At 34.6% G+C, this 18,289-nt stretch overlaps 1 protein-coding gene across 1 annotated transcript; it reads right to left on the bottom strand.

Annotated features, from left to right (window-relative positions):
* Window positions 1–3,536: 3,536 nt before the first annotated feature.
* LOC123540835 (carbohydrate sulfotransferase 11-like) lies at window positions 3,537–7,168 on the bottom strand. Its single transcript, XM_053524070.1, has 2 exons — window positions 6,745–7,168; window positions 3,537–4,921 (listed from the first exon to the last, which is right to left on the bottom strand). Exon 2 carries the CDS (start codon window positions 4,692–4,694, stop codon window positions 3,537–3,539), a length of 1,158 nt encoding a protein of 385 aa, XP_053380045.1. The 5' UTR covers window positions 4,695–4,921; window positions 6,745–7,168.
* Between the last annotated feature and the right edge of the window lie 11,121 nt (window positions 7,169–18,289).

Raw genomic sequence — 18,289 nt, 5'->3', positions numbered from 1 at the left:
TTAAACACCAGTTCCAACAGTATTTAAATCATCATTTCTCGGTCATGCAGCCTACGTAAACAAGTTTGAACTTCAAACTTGATTATAAACTACTTTATGACTGGAGATATTCCTACCGTTGTAAATTTGCTTTTAAATATTCAATTTAGTAATCTAGAACCCTTGACGCAACTGAATATGTACGACAGTCAATTTTCTTTGAATTAAACACATTTATTTTCCTTACACAATAACTGAATGACTGAAAACCTTTTATAAAGAATGCGCCACTATTCAAAATTTTAAATCATACCACGGCGAACAACAAGATGATTTTGAAATGTAGTATGTGTTAATAGTAAATTGTGTAATTAATATTATATTACAGTTCTGAAAACTACATCAGAAAAGAAAAAAAAAGAACACTTTAGAATTAATATATAGAAATGAAACAATGAAATATATCATATCACTTGTAAGGAGAGACGTAATGAGAATAAACATATGTTTTGGTATAGCACAAATTCATATAGCAAATGTATTCACTATTGTGCTGCCATATAATAAATTTATAACTCAGATCATCAACAAAATATTATTGCTATCTTTTGATTTTACCTCAGTACTTATTATCCCCCGACGAAAGTCGGAGGGATATAGTTTTGGCGTTGTCCGTCCGTCCGTCCTTTCGTCCGTCTTTCCGTCCGTCCGTCCGTCCGTCCGGAGCCATATCTAGGAAATGGTTGGGAACATATACATATAACTTCATATACATGTTCACCACTATGAGTTCTTGCGGCCCGTCAAGTTTCAGTCGGATTGCCCCAGTAACAACAGAGTTATGGCCCTCAGATGTTTCTAGTGTTAACTATAAATATGGCAATTTCTGCATCATAACTTTTGATATATTTGACCTAGAACTATGAAACTTAAATAGAATTTAGATCACCATAATGTGGTTGTGTACACACAATTTCCTTTGGATTTATTTGTAAATTAAGAGTTATTGCCCTTTAATTGTATAAAAATCCACATATTTGTACATAACAAACTTACCATTTGGTAGAATTTCATTAAATTTCTTTCATTCTTTTCCATTATTATTTATTGTTAACATGTGAAGTTGTGTACCCACACCTGGTCACCCCCTTACCTTGATCACACCCCTTCCCCTCCCTCCCCTACCCCCACCCCCCTCCAAAAAAAAAATCAAAAAAATCCTTATTTTACATTTTTTCAAACAAACTTCATATACATATTCACCACTATGATGTTATGGGGCCCATCAAGTTTCAGTCAGATTGCCCAAGTAACAACAGAGTTATGGCCCTTAGAAGTTTCTAGTGTTAACTATATAGGGTACTATAGATATGGCAATTTCTGCATCATAACTATTGATATATTTGACCTTGAACTATGAAACTTAAACAGAATTTAGATCACCATAATGTGGTTGTGCACACACAATTTCGTACGGATTTCTTTTGTAACTTCAGAGTTATTGCCCTTTAATTGTCTAAAAATCCACATATTTGCACATAACAAACTTACCATTTGGCAGAATTTCATTAAATTTCTTTCATTCTTTTCTATGAACATTTACTATAAACATGTGAAGTTGCGCACCCAAACCTGGTCACCCACTTGCCTTGGTCACACCCTCCCTCCCCCCCCCCCCTCCAAAAAAATATATATTTTTGATCATTCCTTATTTTAGAGTTTTTTCAAACCTTCCATGAATATTTATCATCATGCAAGTTGTACCATTCTCCCACCTCGCTCCTCCACCCAGTCATGCCCACCACTGATCATGCATCCTCTGCCCCCCCCCCCCCCCCCCCCACCCACACACTTCACCCATTTTTTTTTTTCATTTTTTTTTTCATTTTTAATTTTCCATCAATATTTATTATCAACATGTGAAATTTTGTTTCCTCACCCGTTCCCCCGCAGCCCCACCGCCTTAAAAAATAAATATATACATATTATATTTCCATTCCTTTTTTTTTTTTTTTTTTTTTTTTAAATGTTCAAACCTTCAACATGTTAAGTTGTGACCGCACAAACCTTGCCCTCAGCCATGTTCAAGATATCTTACTTGATTGTGTTCTCTTAAGAACATCTGTTCTTTTAAGTTCAACTGTACATGTTAAACAGCAACACCTGGTGCCAAACCACTCAAAGACAATATTTCTTTCCAGTTAAACTTCAAGCTCACATTTCAATTAACAGCATTTAATTTTAAAAGCTAAGCGTATTTCAGTAAGCATATCCCATTCAAAATAAATTCTTTAGTCAGGATCAAAGTATCATACATTTATTATGTACTCTTTAATCAAACATTTGTTTTCTGTTAAATTGATTTTGACTAATGAAATTATTTTCTTCTTATCAACATCCTTAACTTTTTGCCGGATATATTTTTTTTTGCCATTCCTCACCACAAACCCTTTCGGCGGGGGATACCAATTCATCGAATTTGCTTGTTTTTATTTGTATTATTGCCAGTTCATGGCCTAGGCTCTATGCTAGAAGGTAAAACTTTCCCTCCCCCAGGGGATTTTTGTAGACCCTATTTTGTTAAGCCTATTGTCTGTAGAGCATATTTCTGAATTTTGCCATCTGGCAATAATTAAGCGGGTTCTCTATGAATAACAGCATGTAATTACGTTACCTAAAAGATAATTTGATAAAGATAAAAGTCAATCGGGATGTTTTTGAAGTAGAAACAACCAAACTCATTAACACTTGGGTTCATTCTTATGCAGAATGTACAGATGTTGGTCGATTCTTTTTGTTCTTTCAATCGACCAATTCATCTTGTAATTTACGTTACAATTTGTTATCAAAAATACTATTAGCAGGTATTATTATTCAACTTTACAATATTACACACTATATTAGACCAATTGCAAACATCATATGAAACAGATAGAGCTTATACAAAACATAACCGAGCCAATATGAGAAAAGCAGGGCCAATACGAGAAAACAGGGTCAATACGGAATTTAAGCATTTTGACTGATTCAAAAGAGAGGGCCAATACTGATTCAAAAGAGAAGTCACTTCCGTTAGATTTTTAAACAACTTTGTCAATTTAAAAATAAATGTAGCGCAACGTTGACATCGTAGCTTGCATTACTTTACGTTACTCAATATATATAACAGTTTGTGTTTGTTGGGTTTAACATCACAACACAGTTATATGTTATATGGCGAATTGCGAGCTTTCCATGGTATAGGAAAACCCAGTGTGCCCGACCAGGCTTTGTTTCAAGGAAGGACAGACACCAACCTTCCGGAAGTCCGCTGGATGGCTTCCTCACATAAAATAACTCTACATCACGAGCGAGGCTTCGAATCGGCAAAAGTTTACCTAGTTGTAGAATGGGCATGTGTATGTTTTTATCACTGACAATACCGTTAGAAAATCGCATGTTGCACTAACAGCTTTAATACTTTGATACCAAGAAAAAAACGCAATGCCAACGACTTTAAGTAAATATTTTATTTGACCTATATGTACCTTTTCACATAATGTTATTCGTATAATATCTTATCTGTGAGTATCAACAGGGGGATCTGTGGAATAACCGAACATTTCAAAATCTACTTTATACACTTCTCTAATGCCGTCAATCGTTTTTTCTTTAATTTCACTGTAAGGTTCTGCCACTGCTTTATGACGCTGATTTTTCATTTCTAATGATGTCATTTTATGTCTGTTTATAGAATCTAATATAACCTGTGGTACGTAGGTTACATTATTGTATCGTTTTTCGTTCTTAAACATTTGACTTGGAAATTGTAATGTTTCTTTCAGGTATCCCTGTATTTTGAATGACGTCCACAGTCTCATTGCAATGTTCCTTCCGTCTACACAAGACCGTAATTTACTGTGCTGGGTTTTATTATAAACCGTTTCTATAACACCAGGGACTGTCGTTTCAATTTTGTGATCATAAAGCGCTGACTTTATCGTATCAAGTTTGCTAATCTCAACACCAAAGACTTGCAATGCTAGCTCTGTGTCCTTTGAAAAGCTTTCTTGTTTAACATATATGTAAGCATTAACGTCACATGGACGACAAAGACTATAAACAGGTGCCCAGTGACGATCTAATCGTCGTTTTTGTCTTGAAGTAAGTATGATAAAGTTGAGAAATTCTTGAAATGTTACATCGACTGAACACAACCTATCATGCACTGTTGGTTTAAGTCGTCTAATATGGACGTTTGTGGCAAAGTTTAGTAGCAAATATGATTTATCGATATACGCTGAATACAACCGACTGAATGGGTCACGTGACACTAAAACGGACAATGAATTCCTTCGTGAATTACTAAAAAAATTTACCACAAACGGTCTCATTGAACCGTGCACACTCGATCTTTTTTTCGAAAACCATTTATCTGAAACTTTAACTCCAAATTTAAGAATTCCAAAAACTTGAGTCCAAAATGTTGACCCAGACTTTGGGACCTTGCAATATGAGAAATTGTACTTGGGCGAATAATAAAACTTAGTATTATTATATCCGTAAAATGCATAGTCACGTAATAATGCCCTGTTAGTGCAAGTTCTTTTTATCCTTTCTATCCTTTCCTTTTGCTCGTGTGGATAATTTTCGTTTATGGAAAAACCTTCTTTAATTTTAGCATACTTCTCCGTCTTTCCATATTTTCTATCAGTTCGTGAGAGATTCGTTGACATACTTTTGCTTTGTTCTTTGTAGTTTTCTATTTATATTGATGTTACTATATCATTCTTAGGAATAAGGTCAGTCGCTGAATCCTTTCGGGTTGTCATTAACAGCGTAGAATAATCACGTGACTGCAATATATGTGTTTTTGAACTGACTTTGTCAATTCGTTTGTTCACTTCGGGTCCCGCTTTTCTCCTTGTTGTATTTGGTTTGTCAGAAAGTTTGGATTCAGCATCTAAAAGGCAAGAAAAGAAGTAAAGACTTTAAATGTCATTTTACATGAAACTGTAGTACGTCCTATATTTTTACTAGATATCTAGAATTTTCACCCTAAAATGGCTGCCAGTTTTGTCAAGGGAGATAAATGTTGCATTGATCGACAACTGTATATATTTTTTCCTTCTGTACTTCCTCTTTAGATCGACAAATTATGTAAAAGAATTGCATTTTTTGTTTCTCCAGCGGTACTGCTATACAGACGTTATACGAATTGTTAGATAAATATCTCCCCGTAAGGACATGGACCCGTAATACTCGTATTTACGTATTCTGCGAATGCTATTTCGTTACAGTTTTCTGGTATAGCTGAAGGATGCCGAAATCGCTTAAAGAGAATACATCAAAGCACGCCGATTGTCATAATGGATCAATTAACGATATCACTTATCAATTATCTGATCTAATTTACAAAACATGAATAATAATATGAAAAACTGAAATACAAAAATGTACCTGAAATACCCTGAATGGCTTTTAATGCAGGTTTTGAAGATGTAAGTAAGGCACACAGTAGCCACAGATGGTTAGAAATTTACACAGCAGTCACAAAATAACGTTGTTATTCGTGCAGAAGTAACAGGTGTGAAATATGTTATAATTTCAAGAGTCATAGGTCTGGTGATAGACACACAAGTTTCACAATATGCAGGATTCAAAGATCTGTTTAAAGACATGCCAGATTCAAAATATGCAGAACTCATAGGTCAGTTGATAGGCATGCAAAAGTTAAATCATGCAGTATTCATATTTCTGTTGATAGTCATTCAAGATTCAAAACATGCAAAATTTATAATCTGCTGACACATACAAGATTCAAAACATGAGCATTCATAAATCTGCTAATTGTCATGCAAGATTCAAAAGATGCAGCATTCATAAATCTGTTGATAGACATGTAAGATTCAAAATATGCAGTTGCTACATGTTGCTACATGTGCAAGATTCATAGATCAGTTGTTACACTTGCCGGATATAATTGAGCCACATCATGAGAAAACCAACATAGTGCGTTTGCGACCAGCATGAATCCAGACCACCCTGCGCATCCGCGCAGTCTGGTCAGGATCCATGCTTTTCGCTTTCAAAGCCTATTGCAATTGGAGAAGCCTTTAGCGAACAGCATGGATCCTGAACAGACTGCGCGGATAAATTTTATCTATATTTAAGTTTTTTTCTCCCTTTTCTTTGTTTTTAGAATAGTGATTCTAAACTTTGTTCAGATATCACCATGATTTTATCATGCACTGGATAAATCAAAATGAGCAAACAGGATTAATCAAGCAATATTTGCATATTAAATAGCTGGTCTTCTTTAATCTATATAAAACAAAAAAAACTTCATTTGCAGATAAAACAAGCGATTATAACATTTACATCTAAATATTGTTGCAATGTTTACCTTGGTAAGCGATAAGGTTTCCCACATTTTATCATAACAATAAACAGATTTAATTGTACTTTTCTTCAAACTTCAACCAAATTGATAAAAGCCTGTTAATACCCCAGTCACACATACGGCGCGGATAGCTACGTCTAGCCACATAGAAACGTAGTAATCCGTATCGATCCGTACCTGAGCCGTACGGATTGATACGGATTACTACTTTAAGGTACGGTTTAGGTACGGATCGATACGGATTACTACGTTTCTATCTGTAGCTAGACGTAGCTATCCGCGCCGTATGTGTGACGGGGGTATAAAATAGTACAATCAGTTTTTAATACATGAACCCATAGATGAAAGAACCTTTAATCTACTTTAAATGACGAACAACTTACCTGGAGCATAATAAACCATTTCTCGTCTTTCAGATGTAATATAAAATGTTAGTATCACAAGCAACAAAATGCACACAAGAGACACACACGACCTTTTCACGGTCAGCTTCGCCATAAAATTCATCTTGGCCTCTTCCCGTCCTGTAACATATAATTGATCCGCGCCATGGGAAAACCAAAATAGTGCATTTGCGACCAGCATGGATCCATACAAGCCTGCGCATCCGCGCAGTCTGGTCAGGATCCATGCTATTCGCTTTCAAATCCTATTGCAGTTAGAGAAACCGTTAGCGACCTGCATCTGCGCAGTCTGGTCTGGATCCATGCTGGTCGCAAATTGCACTATGTTGGTTTTCTCATGTTGCGGCTTATATGATACATTTATACTGCTTATAGAATACTCTTAAAGAATAATCATAATTTGTTGATCGTTTATCAGCTTACTCTATATTCAAATCCAAGTACTTTCGTCCGATATTTGCTTTCAAAAACAAAATTATAAAATTAGACATAAAATTCAAGGTAAGATATAGTAACGTTATATTGAACTCATTATTTGTCTTGTCGAAAACCCCGAGATATAAAAAAAATATTACAAAGCATAAAATGAATAAAACAAAGGATTATTAATTTTAAAACCGAATTTTATTCAAGCGATACTCTTTATTCTAAATCTTAAAAGCATATACGATATTGCGCATTCATGTATTAATTTTCAATCATTTGATACAACTGAACATGAATATGTAGCTGAAAGCATTCAGTTTTACCACTGAGCATTTAAAATGTTCATTTATTCAAATGAAATACACCTAAAGCGCAAAACTAGAGTGAAATACTTCGAAGGTTGACACTTGTTTATGTTGAAGAAAAAGAGAAGGGGGCTATAACACTTTTATTTCAAAATATAATTTGAAAATGTTAAGTTATCCGAGACAAATTCTTCTATGTAATGGCTTTATCCAATTAGATGTATATATTCTCAAACTGGAGGAATAATAAGTACGATATGAGGAACTGCTGATCCTAGTCATTGCAGTCCTTGAGGCGGAAATGTTGCTTTTCCCATTTCAACTCTGTCCGGGTCGTTTTGAAGTGGTCCAAACCGGTATTTTAAGAAAGAATTGACCCATTTACCTTTTATCCTTTCTATATTCAATAAAAAGATTTTGGTATTTATTGTTAATATGGGTTCATAACAGCAAAATCAATAGCATTTTACTGACACAATGGTTATCTTGAGAAATAGATAAATGTTATTTTTAAGTAGACTCGCAACGGCTATAATTTCTGCTTATTCTGTTATTTCAATCCAGTCCATATAATAAATAATAGTAAGTTGGATGAATACCAACATGTTGAAACTCAATGCTGAAAAAACAGAAATGAGCCGTGCCATGAGAAAACCAACATAGTGGCTTTGCGACCAGCATGGATCCAGACCAGCCTGCGCATCCGCGCAGTCTGGTCAGGATCCATGCTGTTCGCTTTCAAAGCCTAGAGAAACTGTTAGCGAACAGCATGGATCCTGACCAGACTGCGCGGATGCACAGGCTGGTCTGGATCCATGCTGGTCGCAAAGCCACTATGTTGGTTTTATCACGGCATGGCTCTCATATTTTTATCTGAACACAAATCACAATCTGTTTCAAACATATCTGTGAAAGTGGTCGGCTCTGAAATCAAACAATCAGTCAGTGTCAGGAACCTCGGTGCTTTCCTGGACTCGAACATGAGGATGGAACAACATGTGAATAGTGTGTGTAGGAATTCCTATGCACAGGTGCGGCATATATCTATCCAATTGAGCTTGAGGAAATACCATAAATTACACAAAATTTATAAAAAAACGGCACGGTAAAAGTTTTTAAAAAATTGCAATTAAGTGCGAAGCACGGTCAACTGTAAGAATACACCCAGCAAATGCCATTTTTTAAACATTACTATTAGGGGCCTAATACCTTAAGTCATCGTCTGTTACCGAGGCTGTCCTGTACCCTGCATGGCACTGGTATAAATGGAAAGAATTCGTCACACAACACTTTAAACCAGTGCGTGGATATACCTTCATACCAACACTTCCGGTATTCATCTGAACGAAATTTGTATCGCTGCATGTTTGAAATATCTCGTGTTAAAATACCCCCGAAAAAGTGACAAGAACAACAGTTTTATGCTGAACTACGCTTGCCATATACGTATGCACATTGTCCATCAAATAAGCTAATGATGTGCAATTTTAGCAGACTTATTAAAACAAATTAGAACACAATATTGTAGCGTTATGATTTTCTTTTTTTGTATGAAACACAATGACTCGAATATTTTCCAGATATGGGACTTTTTTTTAAAAATAAATTTGAAGTATTACAATATCACCAAACATGGAGACAATTTTACCTCGACAATTGATAACTTCATTTGTAGGAACTGAAATTTTGTCATTTTCTGTGTTTTGTAAAAAGAATTTTTTTCACTTATTTCAATATTTTGGTTGATAACACTGTCACACGAGAACGACCAGGGGAAGTACTGGCAAAAAAAGAGAATTGGAGATGAGGAGATTACAGTACAGTTACTCAAGGATTCAGCAACACGATTCCAGTTGACTAACATCCGGGTATCATCAATAAAGTTTTGGAAGAACTATTTTAAATCAGGAGAAGTTTTATTTAAAGGATCACAATACATGCTTATGTTTGTTGAAATGGCGGGCAGTTAACCTGACCAGTGTTCCCTGATTCTGTACCACGCAATTCTAACCTGTTCTCCACAAGTAATTGCCAACCTCTTCACATAAATGTGATGGTGAGGAAAATTGATTTTACAAAATTTATCAAATCATCACGGAGAACATACGCCTCGTCTGGGCACCGTGATCCGAAGATCCATTGCGCTTAGCGGATCGGTTAAAGATGTATCTTGAGAAACATTTCTTTGGACATTCTAATATGGGTCGATTTTATTGCCAGTTAAGCAAAGAAGAAAGTGAAGCTCTGTATATTTTGCGATAAACAACGGTTGAAGCGCAAATCCGTAAGAGGGCATTATGACGTCAAATATGAAGTCAAATTGCCGCATGACGTCCGGTTCATTTCTACTTGGATAAACAAAGTCCGGCATAATTTTTATTAAGATATTTCAAAGAACATGTAATAATCGTTCAGATGCGTAGATCACTGGGGCTGGCCCAGTTCCTGCGCATCTGAACTCTGAATCGACAAACCACTCGAAGACCTTGATCATTTGTTAGAACTCCCCGTTCTTAGAATTATAATATCACGTGGAACATGATATAGTAAAATATGTTTATGTTTATTAAATAGTTGAAACATTTTATACTTTATATTTTTGGCAAGTCACAATTATTTCTATTAACATCATGCAAGTTGAATCAGTGTCAACTGTCTCTATTTTCTTTGTACGATGTTGACCTTGTCATTGTGATTAAAATGTGAAAGTGCTGTTAATTACGATACGTATCTCTGCACCCAATTAATCACATTTTGCTTTTACCTGGAGATAAGATATGATATGAAAATAAAAAGAAATAAATAACAAAAGTTTAAACAAGTTCGCAGGACAACACGCTGCATTTGAAAACTTCAAACTACAAACATCCTGTCATAATACAATCATGTTGCAAGTTTCGTGCTAGTTATGATACACGTGTGTGCACGGTGGGAAAGGGAATTCTCAATCTGTCTCCACATATTTTATCGACTTTTACACATGTGCGAGGTAAGTAAATAATCCATGAAACGATTCTTCACATTAATTTATGAGATCATATATTACCTTCGGCCATGCCGCGAAATTCTTGCTAGATCTTCTTTTACCTGCTCTTTTATCTTATTTTTCATTCATAACCGGGACGCGATTACGACATAATTTACTGAGAAGGGGAAGTTTCTTAAAATATGGACGATTTTTGCACTTTGATGTTAGAATTGACTGCACAAACGAGCTCGAAAATTATTTACCCGGACATTTGAGATATAGTAGAAAAAGACCAGAAAGAAAACTGCCAAACCGGAACAATACGGACGAGTTAAGAGAAATTGCATTTGATAAAAACTTTATTTTCCGTGATGATTCTCTTGCAGAACATTACCACATAGGGGAAAAAATCTAAGATGTTTTTTTTGAAGTATTTGCGATGATGTTTTTTGTACTAGTACGTGCGCACGTATTACTGTATTCGTACGAAGATGTTTTTTATATAGTATGTGCGATAATGTTTTTGTACTAGTACGTGCGCACGTATTACTTTATACGTACGAAGATGTTTTTTTTATAGTATGTGCGATAATGTTTTAGTACTAGTACGTGCGCACGTATTACTTTATACGTACGAAGATGTTTTTTTATAGTATGTGCGATGATGTTTTTTGTACTAGTACGTGCGCACGTATTACTTTATACGTACGAAGATGTTTTTTTATAGTATGTGCGATAATGTTTTAGTACTAGTACGTGCGCACGTATTACTTTATACGTACGAAGATGTTATTTTATAGTATGTGCGATAATGTTTTTGTACTAGTACGTGCGCACGTATTACTTTATACGTACGAAGATGTTTTTTTATAGTATGTGCGATGATGTTTTTAGTACTAGTACGTGCGCACGTATTACTTTATACGTGCGAAGATGTTTTTTTATAGTATGTGCGATAATGTTTTTGTACTAGTACGTGCGCACGTATTACTTTATACGAACGAAAATGTTTTTATAGTATGTGCGATAATGTTTTTGTATTAGTACGTGCGCACGTATTACTTTATACGTACGAAGATGTTTTTTATAGTATGTGCGATGATGTTTTAGTACTAGTACGTGCGCACGTATTACTTTATACGTGCGAAGATGTTTTTTTATAGTATGTGCGATGATGTTTTTTGTACTAGTACGTGCGCACGTATTACTTTATACGTATGAAGATGTTTTTTTATAGTATGTGCGATGATGTTTTTTGTACTAGTACGTGCGCACGTATTACTTTATACGTACGGAGATGTTTTTTTATAGTATGTGCGATAATGTTTTTGTACTAGTACGTGCGCACGTATTACTTTATACGTACGAAGATGTTTTTTTTTATAGTATGTGCGATGATGTTTTAGTACCAGTACGTGCGCACGTATTACTTTATACGTACGAAGATGTTTTTTTATAGTATGTGCGATAATGTTTTTGTACTAGTACGTGCGCACGTATTACTTTATACGTACGAAGATGTTTTTTTATAGTATGTGCGATAATGTTTTTTGTACTAGTACGTGCGCACGTATTACTTTATACGTACGAAGATGTTTTTTTATAGTATGTGCGATGATGTTTTAGTACTAGTACGTGCGCACGTATTACTTTATACGTACGAAGATGTTTTTTTATAGTATATGCGATGATGTTTTTGTACTAGTACGTGCGCACGTATTACTTTATACGTACGAAGATGTTTTTTTATAGTATATGCGATGATGTTTAAGTACCAGTACGTGCGCACGTATTACTTTATACGTACGAAGATGTTTTTTTATAGTATGTGCGATGATGTTTAAGTACCAGTACGTGCGCACGTATTACTTTATACGTACGAAGATGTTTTTTTATAGTATGTGCGATAATGTTTTTGTACCAGTACGTGCGCACGTATTACTTTATACGTACGAAGATGTTTTTTTATAGTATGTGCGATGATGTTTTAGTACTAGTACGTGCGCACGTATTACTTTATACGTACGGAGATGTTTTTTTATGGTATGTGCGATGATGTTTTAGTACTAGTACGTGCGCACGTATTACTTTATACGTACGAAGATGTTTTTTTATGGTATGTGCGATGATGTTTTAGTACCAGTACGTGCGCACGTATTACTTTATACGTACGAAGATGTTTTTTTATAGTATGTGCGATGATGTTTTAGTACCAGTACGTGCGCACGTATTACTTTATACGTACGAAGATGTTTTTATATAGTATGTGCGATGATGTTTTTGTACTAGTACGTGCGCACGTATTACTTTATACGTACGAAGATGTTTTTTTATAGTATGTGCGATGATGTTTTTGTACTAGTACGTGCGCACGTATTACTTTATACGTACGAAGATGTTTTTTTATAGTATGTGCGATGATGTTTTTGTACTAGTACGTGCGCACGTATTACTTTATACGTACGAAGATGTTTTTTTATAGTATGTGCGATGATGTTTTAGTACCAGTACGTGCGCACGTATTACTTTATACGTGCGATGATGTTTTAGTACTAGTACGTGCGTACGTATTACTTTATACGTACGGAGATGTTTTTTTATAGTATGTGCGATGATGTTTTAGTACTAGTACGTGCGCACGTATTACTTTATACGTACGGAGATGTTTTTTTATAGTATGTGCGATGATGTTTTAGTACTAGTACGTGCGCACGTATTACTTTATACGTACGGAGATGTTTTTTTTATAGTATGTGCGATGATCTTTTAGTACTAGTACGTGCGCACGTATTACTTTATACGTACGGAGATGTTTTTTTTATAGTATGTGCGATAATGTTTTTGTACCAGTACGTGCGCACGTATTACTTTATACGTACGAAGATGTTTTTTTATAGTATGTGCGATGATGTTTTAGTACCAGTACGTGCGCACGTATTACTTTATACGTACGAAGATGTTTTTTTATAGTATGTGCGATGATGTTTTTTGTACTAGTACGTGCGCACGTATTACTTTATACGTACGAAGATGTTTTTTATAGTATGTGCGATGATGTTTTTTGTACTAGTACGTGCGCACGTATTACTTTATACGTACGAAGATGTTTTTTTATAGTATGTGCGATAATGTTTTTGTACTAGTACGTGAGCACGTATTACTTTATACGTACGAAGATGTTTTTTTATAGTATGTGCGATAATGTTTTTGTACTAGTACGTGCGCACGTATTACTTTATACGTACGAAGATGTTTTTTATAGTATGTGCGATGATGTTTTTTGTACTAGTACGTGCGCACGTATTACTTTATACGTACGAAGATGTTTTTTTATAGTATGTGCGATGATGTTTTTGTACTAGTACGTGCGCACGTATTACTTTATACGAACGAAAATGTTTTTATAGTATGTGCGATAATGTTTTTGTACTAGTACGTGCGCACGTATTACTTTATACGTACGAAGATGTTTTTATATAGTATGTGCGATGATGCTTTTTGTACTAGTACGTGCGCACGTATTACTTTATACGTACGAAGATGTTTTTTTTATAGTATGTGCGATGATGTTTTTTGTACTAGTACGTGCGCACGTATTACTTTATACGTACGAAGATGTTTTTTTTATAGTATGTGCGATAATGTTTTTTGTACTAGTACGTGCGCACGTATTACTTTATACGTACGGAGATGTTTTTTTATAGTATGTGCGATAATGTTTTTGTACTAGTACGTGCGCACGTATTACTTTATACGTACGAAGATGTTTTTTTATAGTATGTGCGATAATGTTTTTGTACTAGTACGCGCGCACGTATTACTTTATACGTACGAAGATGTTTTTTTATAGTATGTGCGATGATGTTTTTGTACTAGTACGCGCGCACGTATTACTTTATACGTACGAAGATGTTTTTTATAGTATGTGCGATGATGTTTTTGTACTAGTACGTGCGCACGTATTACTTTATACGTACGAAGATGTTTTTTTATAGTATGTGCGATGATGTTTTAGTACCAGTACGTGCGCACGTATTACTTTATACGTACGAAGATGTTTTTTTATAGTATGTGCGATGATGTTTTTTGTACTAGTACGTGCGCACGTATTACTTTATACGTACGAAGATGTTTTTTTATAGTATGTGCGATAATGTTTTTGTACTAGTACGTGCGCACGTATTACTTTATACGTACGAAGATGTTTTTTATAGTATGTGCGATGATGTTTTTTGTACTAGTACGTGCGCACGTATTACTTTATACGTACGAAGATGTTTTTTTATAGTATGTGCGATGATGTTTTTGTACTAGTACGTGCGCACGTATTACTTTATACGAACGAAAATGTTTTTATAGTATGTGCGATAATGTTTTTGTACTAGTACGTGCGCACGTATTACTTTATACGTACGAAGATGTTTTTATATAGTATGTGCGATGATGCTTTTTGTACTAGTACGTGCGCACGTATTACTTTATACGTACGAAGATGTTTTTTTTATAGTATGTGCGATGATGTTTTTTGTACTAGTACGTGCGCACGTATTACTTTATACGTACGGAGATGTTTTTTTATAGTATGTGCGATAATGTTTTTGTACTAGTACGTGCGCACGTATTACTTTATACGTACGAAGATGTTTTTTTATAGTATGTGCGATAATGTTTTTGTACTAGTACGCGCGCACGTATTACTTTATACGTACGAAGATGTTTTTTTATAGTATGTGCGATGATGTTTTTGTACTAGTACGCGCGCACGTATTACTTTATACGTACGAAGATGTTTTTTTATAGTATGTGCGATAATGTTTTTGTACTAGTACGCGCGCACGTATTACTTTATACGTACGAAGATGTTTTTTTATAGTATGTGCGATGATGTTTTTGTACTAGTACGTGCGCACGTATTACTTTATACGTACGAAGATGTTTTTTTATAGTATGTGCGATGATGTTTTTGTACTAGTACGTGCGCACGTATTACTTTATACGTACGAAGATGTTTTTTTATAGTATGTGCGATGATGTTTTTGTACTAGTACGTGCGCACGTATTACTTTATACGTACGAAGATGTTTTTTTATAGTATGTGCGATGATGTTTTTTGTACTAGTACGTGCGCACGTATTAGTTATTACGTGCGCACGTATTAATATAAAAAACATTTATGTCACCTCTGTGCCACCGTACCGCACAAATAGATTATTGGTAAATACGGTGATCTGTTTGGCACTAAGCCAAAACCAACATTCAGTCAATATCAATAAATAAAAATGTATAATAATCTAAATATAAATCTGGTATAAATTAATGATAATAATAATAAATGATACTGAAGTATTAATTTCACAGAGGTATTAGAGAGAAATAGCCAATTAATAAGCTGACAAAATCTTGTGGTATGGATTATTTCAGTTATTTCATACACTCCAAAACACATGTCCAAATTAACCAGTCTAAGAAAATTGCAGTAGGGAAAATACGGACAATTTTGGATTTGTTTCGACTTAATTAGGACTACATCGATGATCTTGCATTTGAATTTTCTTGCGGCTTCTCATCGCTTTACAGCAATTCACCGAATACCGTCACAAAGTCATATTATGTTTATTTTCATATTGAAATGTTAACAAGTTAATTGAGTACCTAAGCCCTTTCAAATTTCAACGAAACTGTTTAAACAGGTAATTTACAACACAATACACAATATAATGTCATCGAGTCGACATTATTGTTTTCTAAAAGCTATTGCTAAAATTATGAAGAAGAAGTAAGAATATCTAAAACGTTAATACAATTGACCAAAAAAGGTAAAATAAACTAAAATTTTCGCAGGACGTTCAACAAACTCGTGTCAAGTCGAATAACAATCGGGCAGAAAATGACGGCATTAATTAGCTGGATGCTGCTTGTTTTTTTTGTTTTTTTTTTTTTTTTTTTTTTTTTTTTTTTTTGCCATTTTGATATAATATATATTATTTTATCTCTGCACACATAAAAGTTTGTAGTATTCCTCTTATTACAATATGTCTAGTGTGAATGATGACTATGAAAATCATATCATTAATATAAAAGTAGTAATTTTCCCTCGTTGGAGACGGGACAAATATTTTGACTACTTTGGGATGTTAAGTATTTCTACATATCTCTTTATCTTTAATCTTCCAGGCAATGCATACTAAAGAGACGTGATTGTCAAAGGCAGCTACTAAAGAAGTAAAAGCCAACTCTTTACAAGTCGAATTTCGTATAGCAAGAATGCATGATAATTCAAATGGATACAAAGGAAGCTGGCAAACATTGGCAGTCCTACATTTCTGAGGTTTTATTCGTAGAAGCGAAAAATAAACATACAAGTTACCCGGATTATACGATTGCATGAAAAAAGCTAAAATAGAGTGATCATTACATGTGTTCGGAAACTGGTACATAAATTTATTCAAAACAGAAAAAAGAACAATCGTCGTGAATGCGATTTATATATTCGGTCAGAAGTTTGTAACAAACAATTTTGATATAACAAATGCTTGTTTTATATATCATTAATGCATCTATAAAAATCATTATCACTGCATTTTCGCGTAAAGTTACAATTGGTAAAACATTCTTTTGACTGAAAAACCCTTATCTTGTCTAATATCTACTAATGCTGATTATCACACAGGTTAAACAAGAGGGCCATGATGGCCTTCGGTCACTCATCTGAGCTCAGGCAAGGTTACAGATTTGGTAGTAATAAAGAAATATTTTGAACAAATACTTACAGATTCACACGAGAAGATGGTCTAAATACTTTATAAGGCGATACAGGAAAAATTTGACGTGTCTTACCACGAATAAAAATGGCTTGAAAAATTATGGGTGAAGGTTCCAAATGTGTACAATATCAACAAAATTACCTTGACATTGTACCAACATTATCTAATCAGAGTTGTTTTAAGTTTCCATGTATATACATAAAAGAAAAAGTAACCAAGCACTCTGGCGATCACCCAAGGAGCATATATGTAATTATTTTAAATCCGACTATAGTATATGAAATGCAGTCATCGTGTCTATTAAGACGCATGTTACAATCGAAATCGCAAACTATGAAATTCAAACCTTTTTGTTACGAAAAACAACTTTGATTGAATAGTTCTCAAACGGAATACGAGCCGCCCACAAACCCTATTTTTTTACTCGGAATGTAGGAAACGTATTTCTGTAACCAATGTCAACACAATCCCTCGAAATACTTAACAACAGAACTAATTCAAGCATGCTCAGATATATACCAAATCTGTACAAATAAATATTTCAAGATTATTTTATTTCATGTAAAGCATTCAGTCTACAAAAGACTCATAAGCAGTCCCCGTATAAATAGTCACTGTCACGTGATCTAACTTTCCAAACAAATTTTGTGTATGCATAAGCTGAGATAATGTTCTCTGTTATAAGCTGTAAAATTTGATAATATTCCATAAATATCATAGATACTTTACATAATTGCCATGCCTGAATTTGCAAAGTGCAGGGGCAGAAGAACACCAAAACAAATGCATTTGATGAAAACACTTGACATACGTGTTTTTATCATTATTATGATTATTTGAATTACAGCGCCACTGTATACACAGTTGTACGGTATTAGTACGGCATACAGTGGTTAGCTTTATGTTGCAAGGGTTGTCGCCCTTTCGTTTTTCTCCTCCATTTGTAATCATAAAGAGCTGATTTACGTTTCTCTGCCAATAAACGTTGATTTGCATCGTTACCGTTGTTCCTTGTTAACTGCTTAAACAAACCCACGTTCTTCCCCTACACACCGAGGACG

Source organism: Mercenaria mercenaria, chromosome 15 (assembly GCF_021730395.1).
Source record: "Mercenaria mercenaria strain notata chromosome 15, MADL_Memer_1, whole genome shotgun sequence".
NCBI lineage: Eukaryota > Metazoa > Mollusca > Bivalvia > Venerida > Veneridae > Mercenaria > Mercenaria mercenaria.
Note: the sequence above shows the minus strand (reverse complement) of the source record. Positions and strands in the feature narration are given on the sequence as shown.

Bases quoted from the DNA above. Each gene is read 5' to 3' on its own strand.
- LOC123540835 (XM_053524070.1), bottom strand. From the start codon at position 4,694: ATGTCAACGAATCTCTCACGAACTGATAGAAAATATGGAAAGACGGAG.